We start from the raw sequence: 26293 nt of genomic DNA on the forward strand, positions 1-26293 counted from the left end.
GCAGGATAATGGCAGTGACCTCAATTGCAGCTCTTAGCTGATTAGGCCCTCATGTTCAGAGAAAAATATTGTCGATGTAAATTTAAATTTTTTTAACAAGATTATTTATTCATTTATTTGTCAGAGAGGAGAGGGAGAGCGAGAGAACACCAGCCAGGGAAGCAGCAGGCAGAGGGAGGAGGAGAAGCAGGCTTCCCGCTGAGCAAGAAGCCTGATGTTGGACTAGATTCCAGGACCCTGGGATCATGACCTGAGCCGAAGGTGGATGCCTAACCAACTGAGCCACCCAGGCACCCCAAATTTAATAGTTACATAGTATTGGTGAATGATAAAGCAAGCACCTAAGTAAGCCTTTTGAATTATATTTAGGACTGTTGGGTCCCCCAAAATTGGGTACCCCAATAATGAGTCCGTGATTAAAGGAGTGAGATTGATACAGAGCAAAGGTCAAGCAAAGCTTTATTTCAAGCCAAGCATCAGGAATCATACTGACCATCAAACAGACCGGTCGGGGCAGCCCCTCCAGAGAGGACAACCCCTCCCTGCTTTCCAGACTAACTTTTATAGAGCAAAGGCCATGTGGTTGGACCTGGCCACACACAGGTGTCCAATCGTAACACACACAGGAAACCCCACAGTGATGCTAGGTGACCAACTGAATTACAATTTACTCTAGTAGACATTTGAACGAGCCTATCACACCTTGGTTAAGATTGGCTCCAAAAGGCTCCCAAAGGGCAGGGCCCATACTCCTTGGCAGCTAGGAGACAGAATGTGCCCACTGACTGAATACCTCTGGCCTGACCCACCCTTGGACTTGGACTTTGTTACCTGGGACTGGTTTCCCTGACTTGCTTTTAAATAAGTTCCCCGGGAGGGGGGTGGCAAGGTCAATTTCAACCCTGGTTCAACTGGTTCGACTGGGATGGGGCTGCTCTGGCTGAATAGGCCCTTTCAGGACAATTAGGAAAATCCTTGGAAAAAAAAGTAGTGGTAAGTCATATGGTATCAAGGAGAAGTACGTGTGTTTTATGGTTTATAACATTTGGTGCTTGTGAAAAGGCACTTGTGGGGCTTAGGAAAAAATGTTTACGTATTTTCCTGAGTGAGTTAATAATACTTAGTCCTTAAATAGCTTCTTCAGGGCATTATTTTAGAGTCAGATTTCTATTCTATTCTAGTCAGATTACTATTTCACAAATCAAAAAAAAAAAAATAAACCAGTCAAGCTTTAATTTTTTTCTGGTGGTGCTGAGCTTGTTATTTGGCATATATGCGTGGTAGGTACTCTGTGATCTCCGTGGGATGCATGAACACATTTATAATTTTTATATTAGTTTCTCAGATGGAAACTCAGCCTTCAAGCATAATACATAGCAGAGTTTAGAGAGGGAATCTCTTTGGTGAATGTAGGCATTCTTTCTTATTTTTTTTTTTTTTTAATTTTATTTATTTATTTGACAGAGAGAGATCACAAGTAGGCATAGAGGCAGGCAGAGAGAGAGAGGAGGAGGAAGCAGGCTCCCTGCTGAGCAGAGAGCCCGATGCGGGACTCGATCCCAGGACCCTGAGATCATGACCTGAGCCGAAGGCAGCGGCTTAACCCACTGAGCCACCCAGGCGCCCTAGGCATTCTTTCTTAATGTTGTACTGAAAACTCTTGGAAGCCGTGGAACATCAAAAATGAAATACATCTTTCTTAAACTCCTTCCATGTTTCTTTCTGGTTTCAGCAAATACTGGTGCTTCTTCCTTGGAAATGATATCTGTCCTTTTCTGTTTTATTTTCTGTCCACTCCCAGTTTTTGTAAATTACAATAACCTCACATACGAACAATTACAGAGCCTGCTGACCTGCTTCCCTGGCTTCCCTCTGTAGGCGCGGTGCCCTTTTCCCTGATGCTAATCTACCCTAAAAACGACGACAGATTAATCTTCAGGTACTACAGCACTCTGCAGTTACTTCTCTAACGATAAATTCTCTTTCCCTTACATAAATGATCAAGGTCAAAAACCTGAAACTTGTAGTCAGGCCTACATGCTTACGTGTATCTATTGTTATTTCTCGCCGTTGACTCACGACCAGTCTTATCGATTTTAACTATAACTCCATTTGAAAGACTTTGTGGACCCTTTTTTAAATTACGTAATGGATTTCAGCACATCACTTTGAATTGTAATTATTTTCTCCTCTTCCCAGCCTCTTGAGGTAGGCACTTTATTTCATCTCTTAGGTGTCCCTGGACTTGTAATGTTGTAGGCTCATGCAACTTACAGTTGGTGGTCTATACATTTTTAAGTCTTTACCTGTGTAAAATGTCCTATCATTGTATTAAGGGACTTTATCTACTCTTTTTTTTTTTTTTGGTTCAGTTAAAGTTTATTGAGTATTAAGTGAAAGACCCGCGGATCCCCTTACCCAAGAATCCAACACTGCCACTGGATGCAATCAGCAAGAGGTTCTTTATTGTTATGCAGGTGCCTGCGGGTGGTCAGCAGCTCCTGCTAGCTGAGCACACCCGGCTGGGGTGGTGCCGGGTTTTTATAGACAGGTACAAACAAGTTTTGGGTGGGGCGCAACTGATTGGTTGACAGTTAGAACTTTTGAAAAAGGCATACGTGGAGTTTGCTGATTGGCTTTGGGGACCCGCGCGCGTGCACGCGCAGAGAGGCGGGAAGGGGGAACAAGCTGATTGGTTCTGAGGGCCCGCGTGCGGGAGGAGAGAGGCAGAGAGGGGGAACAAGAAGGGGGAAGGTAGGAATGCCATCATGGCGTCTTCTATTATTTCTAAAGGCCAAGCAGTTACAGAAGGGCAAAAGAGCAATTAATAAGCAATTAATAACCTAATTTACGCCTAAAAGCCAGCGGTTCACAGAAAAGCAAACAAGCGGTTAGTTATCCTATCTATCTTCTAGGGGAGGGGTCTTTCATTAAGTATCTACAAGACATGGTATTGGGTGCTTATATGTAGTGCTGAGTCTGCTTCTCTGTGCAGTCTGTCCATAGCTGACAGTGGCGTGCTCGCCTTTGATCATACTGATGCACTGATTTGCTGGGAATCATCGTATTGCTAGCTCTTCATTCAGGTATTTATGTATTAATGTTCCTAACCTGGTTTTTAGTTCATTAAAGTCATGTTCAGTTTCTGCTGTAATTAAATATGTGGAAAACACCCACTGCATACTCTGCCCAGAGACAGAGGTGTCCTAACCATCTTCAAGATGGAAAGTAAGGAAACTTTGTAGGAGGAATTCAGAGTCTATGACAGAGGAGAGAATTTAATGAGTGAAATTGTTGGGAAAGGCAATGTAGAATTTCTTGAACGATAATAAGCACTAAGAGGTCCTTGAAAATTAATACGAGTGGATGTTGTTTGGTGCGGACTCCCCGTGAAGAGGCATGGTGTTGAGTGCTTCCCAGGCATCCTTCCATTTCTTGTTCAGGCTTGTTAATTGACGGAATGGCGGAAGACGTGTGAACACAAGCAGATGTTCTGGCCTCTGCATAATATGGTGTCCTTGCTTATTGTTAATGTATGCCAGTTCAGTGTCTTTTGTTTGCCAGTTGGGGCGGTTTTCTACCCGGAAGACTCTCAAATCTAATGAATTCAGCCTTTTCTTCTAAAGAGCTTTGCCTATTCTTTACCTGGAGTATATAATGAAAGATTCCTTGTTTTGATCCGCTTTATTCATCTTCATTGTGTAAGACGGAATGCCATGGCAGCATATTGAGCATAGTCTGAGCAGGTCACTATGTGGCACAGTTTCTGAGCGTTACTAATAACTGAACAGTGTATTAGCAAAAAAGAGTATGCACTTCTTGCCTGTGATGGCAAAGGAGGGTTAGGTCATGAATATGCTGAGTAGTCTCATTTATATGTAACCTCAGTCAGACAGATAGTCTGTTTTTTTATTTATTATTATTATTATTATTATTATTATTATTATTATTTTTTTTTTTTAGTCAAATCCAGATACTTAATGACTGATATTAGGCTGTCTGTAACAGATTGGGAGAAAAGCATTATTATTATTATTATTTTAATCTTGGCCTATGATACCAGAACGAGGTTTGAGTTATATGTACTATTCATCCAATTTTGTCATGAATCATAATGAAATAAGAAAACACTTCTAAGGAAGAAGCAGTCAGCAAGTTTTTAAAAAATTCTATTAGCAGTGCTTTGGGTGGATTAGTACCTATATGCTAAAGCAAAAAAACAAAAACAAACAACAACAACAACAACAACAACAAAAAAGGAATAAAAGGAAATAAAATAATTAAATAAGAAAAAAAAACACAAAATATTTAGCAGTTGCAGAATTGGTTAAGATTTGGTTAAGATCTTTGGTTAAGATCTTAACCAAAAATCTTAAGATTGGTTAAGATCTTTGTGCATGTCATTGTTTTTCTCTTCCTTCCAGTGGGCTGCCAAGAGAAAGGTAAAATGTAGTCTTTGAGGATGGAATAAAACATGGTATCTTTTCACTGACCAAGTTAAAAAAAAACAAACAACACTTTTTATGAACTGCTTGGATATTAATAACTTCAGTTTACATAACATGATCCTTCTGAGGAACTTCAAGTAATTTTTGCATTACCACCTGTCAGTTAATGTCTTGCTTCAGTTTCCTCAGCTGTGAAATAAATTAGGGGGATAACATGAATTTTAGCTTGTCTTCAGACTTTGTGATGCTGGGATGATGTTGGATTTTCAGGGACAGCCTCTGGTCCCTGAGGTACTGGATTGATAATATAGTACAGGTAGAGTATTCCAGTTTCAAAGCAACCCAAATGATCTAAAAATTAGTATTATATTCATACTTCGCAGTTACCATACTTCTCAGACCTGCACGCCACACGATAAGGAATGCAGTCCCCTGTGTGATACTGGGAATGCAGTATCCAGTCAAGCAGAAGTAATGGACATTTATTTGAAACCTCCTGTTTTGCATTTTTCATGATTTCATCATCTAGGATTAGGAATGCGAATAAAAGAAAACAACTAAGGAGCCATACACAATGGTGGTTATTTTTGTGTCACATAAAGAAAGTACTGAGGTGGGCCGTTCAAGGTAGTATGGCAGTTGTGACCAGTCAGCAGGGGCCAGCCCTCTGTCCTACTGTCCCAGATGGCTGTTCTTATCCTCATGGTCAAGATGACTACTGTGTTTCAGCCATTGGAAGGCCCACTCTGCTTATGTGTCATTGTCCGGAATGTGGCCTAGTCACATGTTCATGCTCAGCTTCTTCAAAAGGCTGAAAAATGTTCTTTACTTGGGTGGCAGTAATGCCCAGTTAATGCTTGGGAAATGGAACTCAGGAAGTAGAGGAAGTGGATTTTGCGAGGCAGCGAGTTTCTCCTCTACGATGATATACCTTTATTTATTATAAAAGAGGATTTAAATGCTATTTATCGGTGAAAATGAACATTCCAGGGTAATGTATTTATTTTATGGCTGTATGGTGTGTATTCCTCGTACACTTGGGTGTTTTCCCCACCAAGAAATACAGACTTACATGTGATTGCTTTAAATTTAGTAAACACACAGCAGGGAGCCTGCTTCCCCCTCTCTCTCTGCCTGCCTCTCTGCCTGCTTATGATCTCTCTCTGTCAAATAAATAAATAAAATCTTGAAAAAAATAAAAAATAAATAAATTTAGTAAACACGGATTTAAACGGTATGTGAGCTGTTGATTAAAAGCAACATTTTGGACCAGTGTTTTTGTTTGTCTTTTGTTTTGTTTTGTTTTTTTACCAGCATTGGATTGGTATGCAGAGATTTTTCCTGACTGAGCTCACTTGTAGATTCTGCATTTGCCCTGAGGACCTGATATTTGCTAGGATCACTGAGTCCCTCTCCCCAGGTGTTAAGTTCTTTGCTGTGATTCCAGCCATTTGTTGGCCTCAGAGTTGTATTATTTCAGAATGACTGGCAATTGGCCAGGCCTGGAGCCCTGCTTACCTGTGTCTTCTCTTCCTGGAGCATATTACAGTATTACAAATAGCACATGTTGGGTAATTTTCCCACATTCTCACATTCCTTTTCTGTGTGAGCTATTTTTTAAAGGTTCGTAGGCTTTGATGCAGTATATATACTACTACTCCATACAATATATTAATTTGTCTGTTTTTACTTTAAAATGATACACATGCATTCCTATATTTTTATGAAATATTTTGTCCGTGACCGTGGTTTCTAGTTCCATTAAAAGATTGATTTCTTGGTGGTGTTTATGATGCTTGATTGTTGGTTTTTAATGTTTTAAGTGTTAATTTATTGGAATTTGTTGGAATCATCTGCTAGGTAAGAGGAGTCCAGGATGATCTCATAAACTCCAGAGTTTTTGTTAATCTGGGCTCTCTTTAACTGATCATGCTCATTTCTTTCCTCTCATAGAAATGATTTTTTCTTCTGTAAGTGCAGAAGTTCTCTTTCTATTCTGCAACATCTTTTTTCTTTTTTCCCTTGAATATGACCTTCCCTTTGCCCAAAAAGTTCTTTTTCACTCTACCATTTCCTGTCTCTACTATAAACTTTTCTACCTGAAACTCAGTTCTTTAAAAACTCCTTACCTTTTTATTGTTCCTGACAAGTGTTCCTTCTCTACTTTTGTTCTCATTTTTGGAGCTAGGTGAGATGCTTGAGATCTTTGCCAGCAAACATTTTAGTTACAACTGTTAAGGGGAGGGAGTGTTTTTTTATCTAGTTTTCTTGTTTTTCATTCTAGTGGATGATTGTCATACAAATTTTCCTTTGGAGTCCTAGAATAAAATAAATCCCATGTATCAAGAAAATATGTCAACAATTTGACTTGGCAAGTCTTTATTCTTTTCATTTTTCCTCATCTGAGAATATTTGAAGAAGAATCTTCCTAGAGTATTAAGGTTTTTATCTTTATATATGTCTCCTTGTTACGATATAAAATTCTCCATGTTTTAATTTTATGAGAAATTCAGGACAGTTTTAAGGTTTAAAACAATACTGGTTGGTTTTCAATATATGCGTCATTTTTTTGTTTTGTTTTGTTTTCTTTCATTGCTCTCATACATACTCTGATAGGGGTTTCCTTCATGCTCTCTCTGCTACAAACATAGCTCAGTTTCATAAACTCATTAAGTGCTTACTACTAAACCTATACAGAGCAGTGGTTTTTTGGAACACGCATAGCATGTCTGGTAGTCAGTGGTGTCCAGGAATGAGAATAGAGAATATGAATTTGTTGTCCGAAAGTTTCCTTTGGAACAGTGTCATTATGCATCACAACTAGATTCTTAAGACGTCTTCCAGATGTCTCTTAAAGTAATAATTGATCTATGATATACTGAAGTCCTAAAATACAACTTCAAATATCCTAAATACCATGTAGAGTAATAACACTTGTGAAAATGTGTGTATATTTCAGAAAAAGATTTACAAATGAACCTTTGGAATCAATCCATTTATATGTTGATGGGTGTTTGCATGGGTTTGATTTAGCAAAACAATGAAAATTTCATGTAAGATCAGATATGTATATAATGGATGTTTGAGTATACCTGATTTAGGGTCAGTACAATGTTTTGGGTGCTTTGATATTCAAGGAATTTATAGTCTGCTAAAGGAGATGACATATGTATACAAATAATTTTATAATAAGTCCATATATGAAAAATACCATAAGAGAGATATAAAGTACTATCAAAAGAAAGACACACATAATAATTTCTTAAAATTGGCAAACTCAAGGGTTGGTGTAGAAGGTGGTATTTGATCTTTCCTTGAAGCTCCTGTTCAGTATGGATAGATGAAAGTACATGATGCAGGGTAACCAGAGTGAACGAGTGTGGGTAGCAATGGGACAGGCTATGAGAATGTAGAATGATCTAAGGTGGTTCGCTGAAGAAAGTGAGAAGCTGATCGGCCTTGGATTGTCCATGAAAATCTGAAGATTTTTTTTTCACAGATTAAGTTTGAAAAATGCAGTTAACAACTTGAGCATTGGGGCGCCTGGGTGGCTCAGTGGGTTAAGCCTCTGCCATCGGCTCAGGTCATGATCCCAGAGTCCTGGGATCGAGCCCTGCATCAGGCTCTCTGCTCAGTGGGGAGCCTGCTTTCCCCCTCTCTGTCTCTGCCTGCCTCTCTGCCTACTTGTGGTCTCTGTCTGTCAAATAAATAATTTTAAAAAAAAAAGAACTTGAGCATTGAGTAGAGAATACTTGAATAAGACTTTTTAGTATACTGGTTTGGATTATATAGCCAACTTTTATGAGAGGACTTAGGGTTTAGGATAGAAAGAACTTGTCAAGAAAGAAATTTTGGGCTGCTCATTCAGAGGTAGACTTCTACTACAGACTTCTTTGGGAGCATAGTGTGGTTAATTGTATTAATGGAAGGAAGTCATGATATTGGCAAATTAGAAAAGCAAATGAATCCAAATTTTAGTTCCACAGAGTTGACTTGAGACTGTGAATAATTTGATGGAGTGCACCTGTAAGAGAAGTACCAGGAGAGGGACTGAGAGACGTGACAACCCCATGCAGCCTTATGGTGTTTGTCCTTCATTTATACAGCCTTTGCTGAGACCAGCTAGGAGTTTTACCTTTTTCTGATCTTCCTGTTCTTTCTCCAAGCAGTGGTGAGATTTGTTTGTAAATTGTCTTTATATAGGTTAGTCTGTGAAATATTACACCACCTAGCAGGCACTGTTACCATGGCTCTGCTTATTTCTGCCCCAAGCAGAAGTGCTTTCCCTGAGATGACACAACTACTTATGCCAGGATCAGTGTACCATTGCCCAGACCCTTCTGGGTCATTGACTTTGTTGCATAGAAGGCGTTGCACTTCCTGAATAGATGTGGAAATAGATTATCTAAAAGGGGAGTGAGGTTGAGGGTCAGGGGGAGATCGGTTCCTAGTTTTCTAGTCTGTATCATTACTCCCCCAAGCAACTACAGAAGTAAACCAAACACCTCTCCTGCCTTCTTCCTGTCCATGTGCAGTATTCGTGCTCAGCATGGAAAGACACTAGAGCTAATGGAAATATCTATGAGGTGATAGGGTGTGATCTTATCACACATTTGGTCTTTGTCTAGCTTCATAAACATTTTTTTAGATATCTGGGAGAAACTGACTCAGGTGCACTCTGATGCTATTATTGATGTGGAAGGATCTTACTGAGTGATTTACCCAGGAAATGTTAGGAATCTGACTGATTTTAACCAATTTCTGCATTTACTATTCTTCTCTTTATAGGTTTATAATCTAGAAACACCAAACGCCAGTATTACAGTATCAGAAAAAAGATTTTCTTTGATTTATGAAGGGATTCTTTAGTTGTCAAAGAATTTTTGACATTTTATTTCATTGAACTATTAATGTGTTTCTAATTGGTTTTGGAACCATTTACATACAACTTTTAATTGCTGGTTGCCACACATTCCATTCCATTCTGAATTCACCTCAGAAATTAAGAGAAAACTGAACTACAGTTTACAGAAACTTAAGGTAAATGTTGTTTGAAATTATATTATTTATTTGCAGGGTGTCCATTTCCCCAGCATAGAGGGAACAAATAGGACAAAGGTAGCATTCATGTGCTGCTGATAGTGAAGCCTGACCTGGACTCTGAACTTCTGGGTGGGAAACCATAATCTTGCTCTTTTTTATTCCTGGTACCTAGTGCCTGGCACTTAGGAATTGACCAATAAAAGTTTAACTGTTATTAAATTCTTGGATAAATGAATATGCCTGCAGGTTAACTAAGGGCAGTGCACTCAGTCCTTGGTAATACCAGTATACTTGAAAAGGGAACAGGCTATAAGAATTCTTATGGAAAAATACCAGGTGGATATTCTATTTTTCTCTGTTGATCTTGATGTAGACTGTAGGTCTACTGCTCAGAATTAGGTTCTTTGGGCCTCAAGTTTGTTATCTTATTTTCTTAAATAAGCAGTTGAGGTGGGTTTAAAGCACAAACTAGGCTTTCAGTGCCCACAGTTACTTCCCCTTCTCTCAGTCTTTTCTGAGAAAGAGATTCTACGACTTCATATTGGATCTCTTAGCATTTTTTAAAATTAACATATGATGTATTATTTGTTTCCAGGGGTACAGGTCTGTGATTCATCAGTCTTACACACACAATTGACAGCACTCACCATAGCACATACCCTCCCCAGTGTCCATCCCCCAGTTTGTTTCCTGAGATTGAGTCTCTTACGGCTTGTCTCCTTCTCTGGTTCCATCCTGTTTCATTTTTCCCTCCATTTTATGATCTCTGTCTTGTTTCTCAAGTTCTTCATATTAGTGACATCATATGATAATTATCTTTCTCTGACTTCCTTTGCTTCACGTAGTAGCCTCTAGGTCCATCCATGTCATTGCAAATGGCAAGATTTCATCCTTTTTGATGGCTACATAGTATTCGTTTGTGTGTATGTGTGTGTGTGTGTGTGTGTGTGTGTGCGTGCGTGTGTACACCACATCTTCTTTATCATTCATCTGCTGATGGACATCTGGGCTCTTTCCATGATTTGTTAGCCTTGTTTTTAAGATCCATCTGTGACTCTTGAGAAAGTAACCAAGTAAAATTCTTTGAGATGTTTCGATTCCTAGAGCTGTAAGAGCAATCTTAGTGACATTTAAACAACCATTTTTTAAAAAAAGATTTTAATTTATTTGACAGAGATAGAGAGAGAGAGCGCACAAGCAGGAGGAGTGGCAGGTGGATGGAGAGGGAGAAGCAGGCTCCCTGCTGAGCAAGGAGCTGATGCAGGACTCCATCCCAGGACCCTGGAATCGTGACCTGAGCTGAAGATGCCGTTTAACAGACTGAGCCACCCAGGCACCCTTAACAACAATTTTTTCAATTCTTGTAGAATCTGTAGGCAAGGGATTGAGGTAGGGCCCAACAGGAATGAATGCCTGTGCTTTACCTTCTCTACGGTTTCGACTGGAAGACTTGAGAAGGAGAAGCTGGAATCATCCCTAGGCTCATTCAGTCAGATGTTGGGCTGTTGAGAGTGGCTGTGGCTGTCCACTGCGACCTTAGTGGGGGCTCTTTCCTAGAACTCCTATTTGCGGCTTCTCCACGTGGCCTGGATTTGCTTGTAGCTCATATCATAGTTTGGGCATCAAGGATGCATGTTCCCAGAGAGAGAAGCAGGTGGCATCTGTATCCTTTCTGATGACCTAGCTTTTCATGTCACATAAGCATTCCTTCTACCATATTGATCAGAGCAGTCACAAGCTGGCCCAGCTTTGAGGGGTAGACACAGAGAGCTTCACTGGACTGGGGAATGGCAAGCTTCTGAAAGCACACGTGGGACTGCAGCCATTGTTTTATTGCTGGGAAAGTCCCAATCTACCACACGATGTAACTCCCATGTGTGTTGCTAAAATGTTCACATATGATTAATAATTTTTATAGCCCCCTAGAGTGAGTGCTTTTACCAAATAGACTATTTACCAATTCCTTGTATCCATTTAAAAAACAACCCGAGTTAAATGTCTTAAACAGATGCTGAAATCGATGGAGGAAAGTTTAAATTTAAAAGAAAAAATAGTAGCTTTATTTGTATTCCTCAGTGTGGTGATTACAGGTTTGTTAATATTTTGGAGAGCGAATTGTTAGAACTTCTAATAAAATGAGATTGTACAAGTAGTAAAATGATTGCATTTCTTCTCTGACAGAAGTAAAGAATGAATACTCAGCTTCTAGGTAATTTTTTCCAGTTCTTTTTGCTTTATGCTATTTAACTTTTCCCATACCTTAATTTTAATCGAAGGCAACTTAGTTCAGACATATCATAAAGGCATACTTTATATATAGTTCTAAGCTCTATTGTGTGATTGAATAGGGAGTTACAGAGAGATTTTATACAGGAATTACCAAATTCTAAGAAATACCAAAATCGGTAAGATCCTCAGACTTCCTTTTTTAATTTGTTTTATTTGTTCTGTTTTGTTTTTTATTCTCTCCCTTTGGGCAAGTGGCTGACTTTGCTAGTCAGAGTTCTTTTCTTTTCTGCCTGGCCACTTCTCTTTAGGGTGAAGGTGGTCTGGAGAGGCCCAGCAGGGGACTGCCATGACCAGATTAAGTTGGACTCATTCTGGAATGAGAGTCTTGGTCATTATGAGACTGTGATCTGGTTTGGAGTCCTCTCAAAGGAACCAGATTCAGTAGACGATGAAATTGATCTTTTGTGGGATGGCCTGGACAAGGACTGTAGGCACATAACATCAACTCTTACGTTCTAACTTATTGAACTAGTGGACTGTGGTTTAAATAGTGCTGTGAACAGAAGTGTTACTAATTTATCTTGCTGGGTATTCTAGACCCAGAGTCTCTTTTTCTCACTCTTCCTCAAGAATTGCAGTAATTTGGGGGCAACTGGGTGGCTGGGTTGGTTAAGCGTCTGTTTTCAGCTCAGGTAATGATCTCAGAGTCCTAGAATTGAGCCCCCTGTCCATGGGGGGGGCAGTCCTTGCTCAGTAGGAGGTCTACTTCTCCCTCTCCATCTGCCCTTCTTCTTCTTTCTCTGTCTCAAATAAATAAATGAAATAAAAAAATAATAATTACAGTAATTTCTTCATCATATTCTCTTTGGGAGAAATATATATTGAGGACACCACTGGTCCTATTGTCCATAACACTCATGTGTTTCCCCTTGAGGTACAAAGCTATATCCGCAGCTGATTTTTTCCTCCCAGGTTTCAAATTTCCCACTCCTTTCTAGATTGTTCCACTTGGAACAGAAGTGGCACAGAAATCTCAAATTCATTATGTTCAGATGTAAGCACATCTCCCCCCACCCCAACAGACCTGCTTTCCTTTTATGTTTCTTCCCTTGGTTAATTCCACAGCGATTCCAGACCAGAAACCTGAAAATCATGCTAACCCCGCCTTCTCCCAAGCTCTTACTTAAGTCTTTGGTTCTAATACACACTCAGACACATTTATTCCTTACACTTCTCACCAGTCCAGCCCTGGTTTAGATCCTCATCTGGTCCTCCCCATCTCCCCATCTCTTCTAAACACCCCATGATAATCTCTTCTTGTATGCATTTCGCTTTATTACAGCTATTTCACTCATCTGCCTCCATCCTAGACATGGATTTTGCCCTGTTCATTCTGTCTCTCTGGCATAACAGTGTGATTATCACGAAAAAAGTTTCGGTTTTTTTCTTGGAAGGAAAGCAGACAGACAGCTAGATTGGCTGGCATACCTACCTTTATTTTCTCTAGGCAAGCCACATAGTTTAGTAGCCAAAGTTGAATTTTAAAAAATGAGACCTTTCTTTAAAATGCTGAACATTCTCTTTGTTGACTCAAATTCTAGCGAAAAGATAATCTTGTTTATCTATCTGAAAGAAAAAAAAATGAAACAATGCATTTGTTCATCTGTTTAAGGATGTAGATTACTCTGAGCTTTCTTGATTTCTTAAGGTAAGTAGTGAGCACCAAGAAGAGAGAAAGTCTTGTGTGTAAATTCACATACAAGGTGGAAAGTATCCAGGAGAGAGAACACCTCTTTCAAAGGAGATCAACAGAGAGGACATATCGTTTGTCAGGACTTTGGTCAATTACCGTGGTGTGAGGAGGAAATCTCAGGCACCAGAGGGCAGGCTGTATCTGGAGGAATGAAAAGCCGATAAGGTGTCCAAACCTGATGGGAGATAAGGATGGAAAATTAGGTTATGGCCATGTCGTTAAGAATGTAAACTCCGAGGATAGGAATTTTTGTTCATTTGCTTTTTGCTATGTCTCAAGTGCCTAAACTAAAAGAATGTCAGGTGTGGTACATAGCAGGTGCTCAGTAGTATTCACTGAATTAATAAATGGACTTTGAAACCCACCTAATTTATTGGGACACTATTTGATAGCCATGACCTTTGTTTTTCTCCCCCCCCAGCAAAACTTAGAACACTTAGCTGACAGCAGATTGTGAAGGAAAGAGTGTTGGGGAACTCACATCTGTACACTGTACACTCAGATGTACACAGAAAACACTTGCATCCTCTGTCTGCATCTTCATCCTTCCCCTTCATTCTTACTCTGTTGCAAACAAGCATATTCAAATATCTTTTATTCTCCCGAAATCTCTAGATTTTTAACTTCCTTTTGTAACAAAGAAAGATTTAGATGTTTTTTTTGGGGGGGGGGCTGATTTCTTTTTTTCTTTTTCTGGTGAGATTTTCATTATTATATACCCAGTGACTACTTTCCATCATGCCTCAGTACCTGGCCATGATCGTAACCCTGGGACGTCCCAACTGTGTGCAATTTCTGGAGGTTCTTCAGAACCTTGAGAACTTAACTCTCTTTAAAGTCAAATCAGTGTTTCAAATTTTGCCTACTTTTCATTGTAACTGTAATAGCAAAACTAAAAGCCTTATGAAAAAGAAAGAAGATACTACAGAATCCCAGTGCAAAGGAACACACGCTTTTAGGTACTTAATGTCATTCTCCTGAATGCTTAGTGTGTTAATAAAAAAATCATCTTCTGAGATTTTTAAAAAGTAGAACCATCACCTTGACATTCATCACTATATTGCTTCTTTAGATTAGTTGTGGCTTAAGCCTTTTGGATCATCTTGGAAATCCTTGAATGTTTTGAAAAAACGAACAACTAGATTTGATCCTACGTGTAAAACGTTTTTTTTGGGTACTACTTCTCATTTGTTTGAACGAGATTTTTTCAGAAGAATCTCAACTGTGGTGAACTGAGAGAAAATATCTTGGTACAGAATGACTCCCCCCGCCCCATTGTCAATGTGGCTATCATTTCAGTCCCTGTTCAGTCTGTTGCTTATCAGACATCCTATCTAGGGAAAAATAACAGGGTAATTTTTACTTAACATGGCACTTTTATATATTTGGTCTCATTTAATCTTCGCAATGACCTTGTGAATATCATCAGCACTTTTAATGATGAGAAATCTGGGCTTGAGAGAGAATAGACTTGGGTGAGATCACACAGCAAATGGTGGAACTGAGGTTTGAACAAAATCCTTTTCTAATCAGATCAGTGCAAATGATGGTTGGTACATTTCATTTTGAATGGTAACTTTCATATTTATATCTTCAATGGCATTTTTTGTTGTTGTTTAATAAGTCTTGGTTAACTGTCTTAGCAGTAGCCAAAGATAAGTTTGTTGTCCCCTGGTATTTTTAAATAAATTTATATCAAGATGTTCATTATTATCTTACCTACCGAGTTTTGCAGATGAATATTCCAATTCTCTGCAGCCCACCTGACCAAAGTGGAACGTTCTTTATGTCGGGCACTTTAAAATGGGAAAAGAGGCCTATTGATGTGGGTGTTGGAAACAAGAAAAAAGGTCCCTCTTCTCCCATCCTCATCTCTCTGTAGGATTCTCTCACAGTCCAGGCATTCTTTGTCTCGGAATGGACGCGGTTGACAAAGGAAGCAGTGTTGCTGCTTTCTCAACTGTGCTGGTCTCTGCTCAAGGCTCCTATTTTGTGGGGAGAGAAGAGAGTAGGTTTGGGTCACAGGCTGCCATCAGGACAGATTTGATAGTAACTAACTCAGGCGACCCAGTCTGGCCCCAGGTCTCAGGGAGCAGTGAAAGATCTCTCTAGGGAATCTCTCCCGATTTCCTCAGCCCTCAGAGTGAAGCCTAGACAGGCCAGAGCTGGGCCTCTACACAGCCAACTTTTAATTCGTTCTTCTTTCATGGGTTCTGAAGTGATTATCTTTTTAAAATTGTTTTTACATTTCTGGACTTGGGAGGTTTTCACATTGACCACAGCTAACAGTAGGCTTCTGTTTGTTTTTGGACAGGTGGCTAGGTATATAAAAAGGAGTTACCTAATGATTGTCTTCTCTAAGTTTCTCAAGATCTTGCTTTCTCCTCCTCTTTTTTTTTTTTTTTTTTTAAATTTTGTTCACTTGAGAGAGAGACCTAGAGAGAGAGAGAGAGCAAGCAAAGTGGGGGGAAGAGGGAGAGGAGGAAACATGCTCCGTGCTGAGGAGGGAGCCCAATGTGGGACTCTATATCCTGGATCTCCAGGATCACGATCTGAGCCAAAGGCAGATGCTTAACTGACTGAGCCATCCAGGCATCCCTCTACTCCTTTTAATATTTTTCACATCCTTCATTTCTTGATATCCATCATGTCAAAACATGATGTAAAATTATTAAAAATTTTACACTTTGGGAGTGACTTGCTCCCTGCCGGTTAACTCTGTGTATCTCTTGGCTCCTGTTCCAGCCCTTGTCCCGTCTCACAGAGCCTAGTTACTTCCTCCTGGCTTGTCCTGAACTGCTCTCCACGTTAGGAACAGGGTAGACTGCCTTATTCTCTATTTGGTGAAAAGAAATCTGGCAGTACTAGAAACCAAATCATTGCATATCCAGGTCATGATTATAATGAGTCAAGAAAGCAAATACATTAACATACAGTAGTATTTATGATAAATATGTTATCCACATGTCCTTATTCTACTTTCTCCCATTAAGGACCAAGACAACTTAACTGTGCAAGAAGATAAAGTGATAATTTTTATTGCGAGGTTCTCTTTTCAAAAGCCTTATTTTATTTATATATATATATATATATATCAATATAAGCTGTTTTTATATATAGATATATAGATATTGATATATATAATACAGCTTTTGAAAAAAGACCTCAATAAAAATAATCATTATATCTATAAAATAATGGAATTACATTTTTATAATTATTATGTTAAATTATAAAATAAAAATTATCTGTATACCTATATCCTACATAAGTATCTAAGTCAATTATTTTAATTGTATAAGAATGGAAATTTTCATAGTAATATAGTGAAGGAAGCACCTGCCTACTGCTGATTTCCTTCTTACTATTTGATTCATTATTGTGATAACTTCGGTCTCCTTTGGATTTGGAAAATGACCGAGTTCTTCCCCTCCACAAGGAGCCCGAAATACCGTAGAGATAGGCTCTGGGTCGGCCCGGGTCCTGACGGTCCGAAGCCCTGGGGGCGGCCGCAGTCGCCAGACGCTCGTGCTCCGTGCTTGCTGCGCCATCTAGTGGAGGAGCGTGCCGCACGTGCCCCCGCCAGTTGAGCAGAAAGGACTGAGTGCGCTGTTGGAAGGGTGCGGTGTGTGAAATGAAGTGTTTGTCCGTGTCTGCGCCAAGTCCTCCTACCCTGTGTAAGGAGTGGCGCTGCTGGAAAATGGCGGTTGGGGTATGCAAAAAGAAGATTTGGGGCTTGTCGGTTGTCCGCTTCCACACATGCAGTTACTTGTAACCTTGAAGCTATTTTTGAGCTCACGCAACACAGCAGAGAGCAGATAGGAGGAGAATGATCGATGTCCAGTTCATATTAAATTCCTTGTGTTCGCCAAGTTTCCCCTTGATATTTATAAATTTCACAAACTTAGCAATGATAGAATAATCAAAGTCATTGATATAATACTGCAGTATTTACTACTTTGGGGGCTGCAGTAGTGTGTTCCTCGATGTATTTATAGCAACTGTAACCAAAGCTCTTGTGATTTTTAAAACTTAACATAATACACTGTTTTCTAATTAAAGGAAAAAAAAAAGTTCTTAAAGAAGATGCTAACTACGGAAATAACTAATAAAATCCCCAGAATGAAAATTGAGAGAAATCTAACACTGCAAATATTAAAATCTGTTATAACAGTCAATAAAAGTCTCTGGCCCAGGCACAGGAATAACCGGATACATAGATCAATGGAACAGAATGGAACTCAGAAATCCGCTGTGAGGGTGGAATTTTGCATTAATGAGGACAAGAGGAAATATTCAATAGTGTTGAGAAGATTATCCATAGGTTTAAAAATAAGAATGGATCCCAGACTCATTCTTTCCCCCCAAAAGAGATTCTGGATGATGAAAGGATTAAAAAAAATAATAAAACTATACAATTACTAGAGAAACTATGGATATTTGAAAGGTAATCTTAATGTAGGAAAAGTGCTAAGTCAATAGACCCAGAAGCCATTTAGGAAAAGACATTTTATCCTTATAGCAAAACAAAAAAGTTGGTAGACAATTACAAAGCATTAATCCTTAAGGGTAAATTCTGCATTCTTTTTTTTTTTTTTAAACTTAAAATGGATTAAATTTTATGTTGCCACCACTAACAGAGGACTGTGGAGACTACAGAGAATAAGAGATGAAAACAGTTTGAATTTGTGTTTCTCTGGCTAGCGTGTGAAGCTAAGCATCTTTCCATGTGAATGCCATTTGCTTTCCGTCTGTGAAATGGGTGTTTCCTGAGGTTGTTTGTGAAAATTCTTTTCTCATTATTTTGTTTTGGATATAAATCTTTTACTATGTATATTGAAAATATTTCTGCATCTATTATTACTATTATTATTATTATTATTATTTTACTTTTAAAAATTATCTTTTATACTCTAGAAGTTTTATTGTTTTGTAGTCAGATCTCTCAGTGTTTTCTTTATGACTTCTGGAATTTGTGACTGGACCAGGAAGGCCTTCCACACCCAGAAACAGTAAAAGTACCTTTTGGGGAGTTTCTTCAAATACTTCATATATTCTAATTCATTTTGACTTTCTAATGCTCCTGCAACTCTTATATTAATGGGGGGATCTAGCCTCCTTTTTTTTTGATCGGTGGTGGGTGACTTGTGCCCACTGATGTGAATGTTCCTGTTGTGTAGTTGTGTAGACAGCAACTAGCTTACTGGCCCCTTCCTTGCAGTCTCTTCTAAAACAACATTTCATAGGGAGGACTCTAAATTCTGGAGTGCATTCTGATATCTAGAAGGAAAACTCTCTTTCCCTGTACTTTTTCAAAATCTTCCTAGCCTTTCTTGTATATTTTCTTTCCCAGATGAATTTTAGACTCTGCTCTAGATCCATAGCAGTCCTCTTGGAATACAGGTGGGGAATGCATTGAACTTAATTTTATTTAAAAAAAAACCCATCTTCAGGACATTGATGTTTCTTCCTTCCTGTCACATGTTACATCTCTCCACTTCTTAGTTTTTCTTTTTTGTTCTTCAGTAAATTTTTCTTCATGTACATCTTGTGTATTTTGTTAGGCATACTCTACTCTTAGATATATGTGGTTTTTGTTGATATTATAAATGAGGTGGGGTTTTTTTGTTGTTGTTTTTTGTTTTAACACTCTATATTTTTACCTGGTGTTTGTCAGGGAGCAAGGACACTCTAAAATACCTTTGACAGTGTTAAATATCCAGGATTGGGTTGTTTTTGTTTTGTTTTACATTGAACACATTTATTATGAAGGTTATTTTTTTTAAGAGTGGTTATTAAATCAGTTTCACTTTATAATTGCAGAATCTTAAATTCCAGAAAATACTGCCTCTGTATATTGAGACAAAATGCCACCTGGGGCCTCTCTGCTCTTTGGAGAGCCAGGCATACTTCCGGTTCCCAAATCCTCACCCTGAGTTCAGCAAATTCGGGATCCCTTTAGCCTCTGCCTGGGGCCGCTGTTCTGCTGCCTGTCTCCCTTGTCAGCCAGACCCCAAACCCAGACCCTCTGTGTTTCCATAAAACATCAAAATGTTTCACGAACATTTTGTGAATTTAGGCTGAAGATGAGAGATCATGGGGAAGGGTTTCCGTCCAAGACCCCAGTCAGGCTGACTGTTTTCTTCTCTTGACCTTTCGCGTCCCCTCTTTCTCCAGCCCAGGGAGTAACAGTTTGGAAATCACCTTGCCTCATTCTAAGCCAATTGGAGTGTTATCTTCTAAAAATGCTGAGTGCTTTTCCTGAAGGGAGGTATAATGAGTAAGATTTTCTCTACTCCCTTTCATATCAATAAATGGTCAATGGGCATGGCTGGAAAAAATCTAGAAAAATAGGTTAATGGATTTTATTTTGTTTCATGCAGAACAAAGAACAAACAACTTAAGTATTTATTGCATAGATTCAGTTCAAACTCAAAGACCTTTTAAGTCCTTGGGAAGCAAATTTAAATAACATTATTGATGAAGTCCCAGAACCTAAGTCAGGTTCGGTGGGGTGAGGAGGTTCGGAGCCGACGACTAAAGAAAGAATTCTTAAGACGTCATTGGTGCAAAATGGTGGTTTATTAAAGCACGGGGACAGGACCCGTGGGCAGGAAGAGCTGCTGCCCCGGGTTGTTAGGAGTGGTTGGTTATATACACAGGAGTTGGGTAGGTGAGGACAAAGGGGTGTTCAGAAGGGCTATTGGGGCAAAGAATACTATCAGGATATTGAAGGCTTAGTTGTTATCAAGTAAAGACAATTGGAAGTCTGGTGGAATGTTACATTCCTGCTATCAAGCATCCTTGTTAATGAGATTTAGGTTTAGAAGAAATTTAACTTTATTTACTTTTCCTTCTACCTCCGCCTCCTTCTGTTTTTCATGGAGAGGAGGGTGACATTAGGGCTTGAGGAACTGAGTTCTGTTTCCCTGGAAATTGGGCTATTGATAAGGTAACTTCTTTGTTGTAATCTCAAGGACATTTGCAAACCAAGGGAGACTCCTGTCTTGCAGGATTGTGATCCCTGCAAGTTAACTATTTATCGTTTTATGGCGATCAGGGGTGCCTGAGGAATGCTACACATATGGAGGGGAGTGGGTGAAGAGGGGGTGCAAGGCGCCAGCTTTTGCTTTGTCCTCAGCCAGCCTCCTGCTCCCTCATCATTATCACTGTAAGGGGTGGTATATCTGAATGGAAGCTTTTTAAAAATGGCATTGACCCTGAAATTTTAATCTTTAGAGAACTGGACAGTAGGTGATAAATTAATTACTTGAAGACAAACCGTAGGGATAAAGCATAGTATTACAGTCATTCTACTGTGCAACGTTCATATCGTTTTAAGTACATCTGGCTTAGGACCGTCTCAAAAATGAAAATTTTAAATCCGTTTGCTCTCGTTTCTTATTTTGAATCCACAGATAACACTGTTACATTTTCAGTACATGCGATATTGTTGGTCAGTGCAGTAGACTGTAAATTGAGAGCTTTAGCAATAAGCACAACCTGTTTTGCCCACTCAGTAGCCGGAAGGGGGTGCCTCCTCCCATCACCATCCCAGTCATCCAGTGGCACTACTTACTCACTCATTTTGGACATGAAACGGGTGGCCCCCTCTTTCCTGCTAAGAATGAGTACAATAGAGTTGTTAATACAGATCTCATTAAGGGGTAAAAGAAAAGAGAAAAACAAAGGAAAGGAAGATGTCGGTGCGGTGGGGGCTAATATGCATATAAATACTTGGTATGGAGGTAGGTGGGGATACCCTTGTACCGACAGTGCTTACTGTGCAGTTCCCATCCCCCTCCCCGGGCAATAAATCAGGGTGTGTCAGAAAGGGGTGTGCAATGCAAAGAACACGGTGACACCCTAGAAGCTCCTTCATCTTGAAAGACAGACCCGCAGGGTCCGTGAGACAGCTCACTCTTCACGTCGTGAATACAGAGTGAGCCTGTCCCCTGTTGTCGTGCCTACATTACGGCAAAGGTGTGGTCCACAGACAGCGCATTTGTTTTCCTTGCAGTGAAATTCTGTGTTCCTCAAAGTGCTGTGGCTCTGTTAGTTTTTATATGGGAACCTGAAGCTCAGTGTCTTTGACAAAAGACTTATTCAAGGGGATGATGCAAGTTTGTGCCTACAGAATGAAACAAAGCAAGGATAGTATCCCTTAAAACTAACTGCTTTCATTTTCAGTATAAGTCAACCACACTGGCAAAAATCTGTGAATGTGTCTTCCTCCAAAAGGGGAATGATTCCTGCAGTGTTAAGAGTGGGCCGGCATCTGTTGGCTATCTAAGGATGGGTTTGGAATTTAGCATTTTCCCGCACTGTGAGAAACCCTGGATGCCTCACTATAGAGCATGTGTGCTTTGTGTTCTCTGTGAGTCGGAGGAATATTTAGAGAAAGAGTACAGCTCACTAGGCCTATGGATTTGTGGACCTGTTAGCTAACTCCTTCTCTTTCTTATCATATTACACAGTATGACTCTTAGAGATGAAAATGATGGAGCTTAGACCGAGATAAAGCCAGCCCACTCCTAAAAACAAAAATCTTCCTGGGTAGGAGTGAGGGTGAGAGTTCATGTTTTTGTTTTATGTCCAGTCCACATCTTTCGCTTGTATCCTCATACAATTTTTTAAAAAAGATTTTATTTATTTATTTGAGAGAGAGAGAGAGAGAGTACACACAGGCAAGGGAGGGTAGGGTGGTAGGCAGGGGCAGAGGGACAAGTAGACTCCCTACTCAGCCCAATGGGGACTCAGGACTGGATCCAGTCTTCACCTGAGCCAAATGAAAGCAGGCACTCCACTGACTGAACCACCCCAGCGCCCTCCTCATACAAATTTATCCCTGACGGTGTTTTAAGCATCAGTTTCAGTTTTCTGACCGTGATCTTAGGCCATTAGACACTGATTTTTTTGTTGCTACTTGTTGATCTTACCAAATTAGCCATTCCCCCTCCTTATTTCAGTTAGTGTTGTCAGATGAACTGTTTTAAACAGAAGCAGATGTTTAGAGAAAAATTTTATATCCGCTACTCCCTAATTGTTTAAGAAAATTACCCGAATACTTTTTAAAAACTGGGCTCTTGATGACGCTAATTATGAACTGTGTTGGCCTTTCATCAAATTAATTGCTGCGTTTTGATTGATAGGATCTCCAGAGGTGGGTAAATGGTGCTAACGAACATGGCTTTGTCCTGGTATCTTTCGGAGCTGGTGTCAAGTACCTGTCCGAAGACATTGCTAACAAGCTGGCTGGAGCTCTGGGGAGACTGCCCCAGAAAGTGATCTGGAGGTAAGGTAATCATGCCGGTGGTTTCTTCACTGCTGATTTTCGGGATCTCCTTGCTTAGCCGGCAGGTCCCAGTCCACACAGCGCACTGGCTCCCTGGCAGGATGAGCAGGATGCCCCCGACTTCTCGTTCTGTTTCTTAGCCTGTTGAAATCTAGGGATGAATTTATGAGACTCTGTGATGGATAAAGAGAGAGATATCAAGCCTATATAGCCTGCAAAGAAAATAGGATGCAGAGTGATTTATCCTTGTCTCGGGTGCATTTTTATGTTACCTTCAGCTTTATATCCTGTTTCTCCTTCTCTTGTTATTGTCATTTAAAAAAAATTATTGTAATTAAAGCATTTCTAGATACCTTCTGTATACCTTCACATCAGTGTTGGAATGAGGTAAAGAATGATGGGTGAATGAATAAACAGGTAAAATGTTTCATGGAACTGTTCGTCCTTTATACATGCTTTTTTATTTCATTTATCCAAGAGACTGGGTTTTTAAAAACGCAGTAACTTGCCAGTTAATGCTGGTTAAACAGATCCATAGATTGCCCCAACTTCCTTTGGGAGACCCTGCCAACAAGTGTTCGTCTCCGGACTTCCCAGACCACCATGGAAACATCAGACCTGAACACCACGTACCATGGATCTCTTTAGTGCCTGCCACTGCCCTTGGGCTCAGGGATCCTGCAGTGATCCACATCGGCCCCAGAGGTTCAAGCCATTACTAGTAGGATCTGAATACTACAGGTTTTTCCTTTATAACAATTGTGTAAAGACTAGGTCCCGCTTTTCCTGTCTGAGCTATGAAATGGACATATATTTTTATTCCCACTGTTTAGGACTTTTTCTCTGGATGCCAGTTAGATTCGATTTCTCTATTAGGAAAACCAGAAAGCACCCTACTGCTTTGTTGAGGACAGGTTGTGTCTGCTCAGTTCAGACCCTTGCCACTCCCTCAGTCATTAAGCATGTTCACGGTTTATCTTGGAAAGATCTTGATCTTTAAGAAACCACTGAATTGTATCCTTTGCCCCACAGAGCTCCTGTCTCTGGGGCCAAGCTAGAGGAGGTACTTCCTGCTTTCTTCCAATTCTCACACCTTTCCTTAGGCTCTATCCACTGCCCAGTGGGGCCTCCCTGCTTCTTGCGGTTCTCCTTCTGGGTCCTGCTGGAGAGTGACTTTCTAGAACAGGTTAATTTGGATCCTTCCCACCCCACCCCCTCACCCACTGTAGTCAGGTGAGAACTGAAGGAAAATCTCAATATAAGCCAAGGGCCTTTGTTCATTTGTTTGTTTTTAATCTCAATCAGTGAAAATGTGAAAAAGAATATCAAAATTTTCTTGTTGCTAAAGCATGGTTTCCTTCTTAAAATATCAACAAAAGATCATGTAACGTTTATTTTAAACCTGATAATTTAACCACAGAGTCTGTACCAGGAGTTAAGTTGGATTTTTGAAAGATTCATTGTCTGATGATGTACATTTTAGGTTTTCTGGAACCAAACCAAAGAATCTAGGAAACAACACTAAGCTCATAGAATGGTTACCACAAAATGACCTGCTTGGTAAGTCAGCTGCATGTAGGTACTTACTTGGCTTTTGGATCTGAATTGTATAAATGTGATTTTTGCATGTGAACATCTTCTCTGATACGTGTGTAGTTTACGAAAGAGTCGCCGTGTCATCCAGTGTCTCATCTTAGATTTCAAGCCAACAAATCAAATCTATCTTATTGGAAAATAATTTGTCAAATATAATCCTTTGGTCTATAAATTAATATTTTTTGGCCAGTCACTAGTTTTAATTTTCTGGAAAATATACTTAATAAGCTATATAAACTGGCAGTGACTGAAGTTCTACCTGATTAGACTAATCAGCTAAAGGTAGTAAAATTAAAACAATGAAAATACAGATTCGTGTTCGAGTTTTATTACAGACTTACCTGAGAACTCAGAAAACTTGAAGTTATTCATTTATTTGAAACCAAAGAGAAGCAAAAGGCCAAGGAAACATCTTTAGGCCAATAAACATCCTATCTGTGTTTGGTTCATCTGTTTAGATTTCTCCTGAAGTCACCAGACATTTTTGAAACATTTTATTAAATAAACACATGATTTATTTATTGAGATTCTGACCCTCAGATGAAAACTAAAATAATAATTACGTGCATTTATTTTAAGATATTTGAAATATGTAATTTTAACTGTTGAATAAGTGTAGATAGTAAAACTGTAATTTCATTAAATTTCTAGGAAAACATGATGCCATATTATTCTTTAAGATATTAAGAAAGTTATAAAATGGTACTGAATTTTGGCAGTATTGGCCATCATCTGTTCAATAATACTAAAATATACAAGATTATGTAAGTGTCTTTAAACACTTTAAAAATAAGCTTTTGAAAAGTATTTTTTAGAAGCTACAATGACCTGTCCTAAAAACCAGCAAATCGAATTTTGTAACTGAAAAAGTGAGGTATGTAAGTGGCTCTATATAATATTCTTAAAAATAGGCTTTTGAAAAGCATTTTTTAGATGCAATAAAGTGACCCATCCTAAAAACCAGCAAATCGAATTTTATAACTGAAAAACAGCAAGGAATTTTCCTTATATAATTTTTTTCATCTAGTTCATTATATATATTATTCTGTAAATGACAAAATTGAAGAAGAAACAGGGCAATGTACTTTTCTTAATACTTGTATTTTATTTTCATTTTTTAAAAAATGTCTTTACTATTATGACTTCAGATTCCATAGAAGGTAGAAAGAAGGAAGAAATTTAAGTCAGAAAATCTTGACTGCCTGTTCTTTCGGTGCCACAGTGTTATACCATGATCTGAGAACATCTGAGCTGTTCTCAGGGGTTTTTTTGGAGAGGCTGTACAGCGAGGTCTGGCTACACAGTGGTTCACATCCAGTGGCCCTCCTCAAATTCATAGCTCTTCCGGGTTCCTCAGAATCGTAGTTCTCTACCTTTGCCAAGATTAGTGTCCTTTTCATCACCCGGTATGACTTTATGGGCCCTCTTTTGGCTCCTCACCATGATAAGAAGATTTCTCCGGGATGAGGAGTCGGACCCGAACCACTGTCTTTCCCCTTCCTTCCTTCCATACTCCTCCCTGCCCTCCACCCACCAGCACTGTCTCCTTTGTCACTTCAAGACTTGGTAGTAAGGTTTTGTTCAAAGAGAAAGTTTTGCTGCTAAAAAGAAAGTTTGAAATGCACTGAGAGGGCAGGTCCATTAGATGGGCTGAGTTGAGAAGCCATCTGTAGGCAGAGGTGACACTGAGTGACTAACCCTGCTAGCTACAGTGTCCCAGTGCCGAGCTGAGATGGAGGTTCAACACCAGGAGTCCGTACTGTACCTGGTGTGTGAATATTGAAAAGATTTGTTTCTGTGAGCTTTAGTTCCTTTCTGACCATGGCACGCACTAAATGCAGTGTTTCTTTGTCCTACACTTCTTACACAAGGCGTTTGGTCCCTTTTTGAAATATAGGCTGCTCAGGAGGAGATCTGGGTTTGGAAATA

General features: G+C 39.5%; 1 protein-coding gene across 2 annotated transcripts in view; it reads left to right on the plus strand.

Moving 5' to 3' along the window:
- The window catches only part of UGT8 (UDP glycosyltransferase 8), a 90113-nt gene that overhangs the window by 57152 nt on the left and 6668 nt on the right, over nt 1–26293 (plus strand). For both annotated transcript variants that reach the window (XM_059377755.1, XM_059377764.1), the window contains exons 3-4: nt 22626–22768; nt 24252–24328. In XM_059377755.1, coding sequence (XP_059233738.1) covers nt 22626–22768; nt 24252–24328 — 220 coding nt within the window. The remainder of the gene's footprint in view (nt 1–22625; nt 22769–24251; nt 24329–26293) is intronic.

This window comes from Mustela nigripes, chromosome 1 (assembly GCF_022355385.1).
Source record: "Mustela nigripes isolate SB6536 chromosome 1, MUSNIG.SB6536, whole genome shotgun sequence".
NCBI lineage: Eukaryota > Metazoa > Chordata > Mammalia > Carnivora > Mustelidae > Mustela > Mustela nigripes.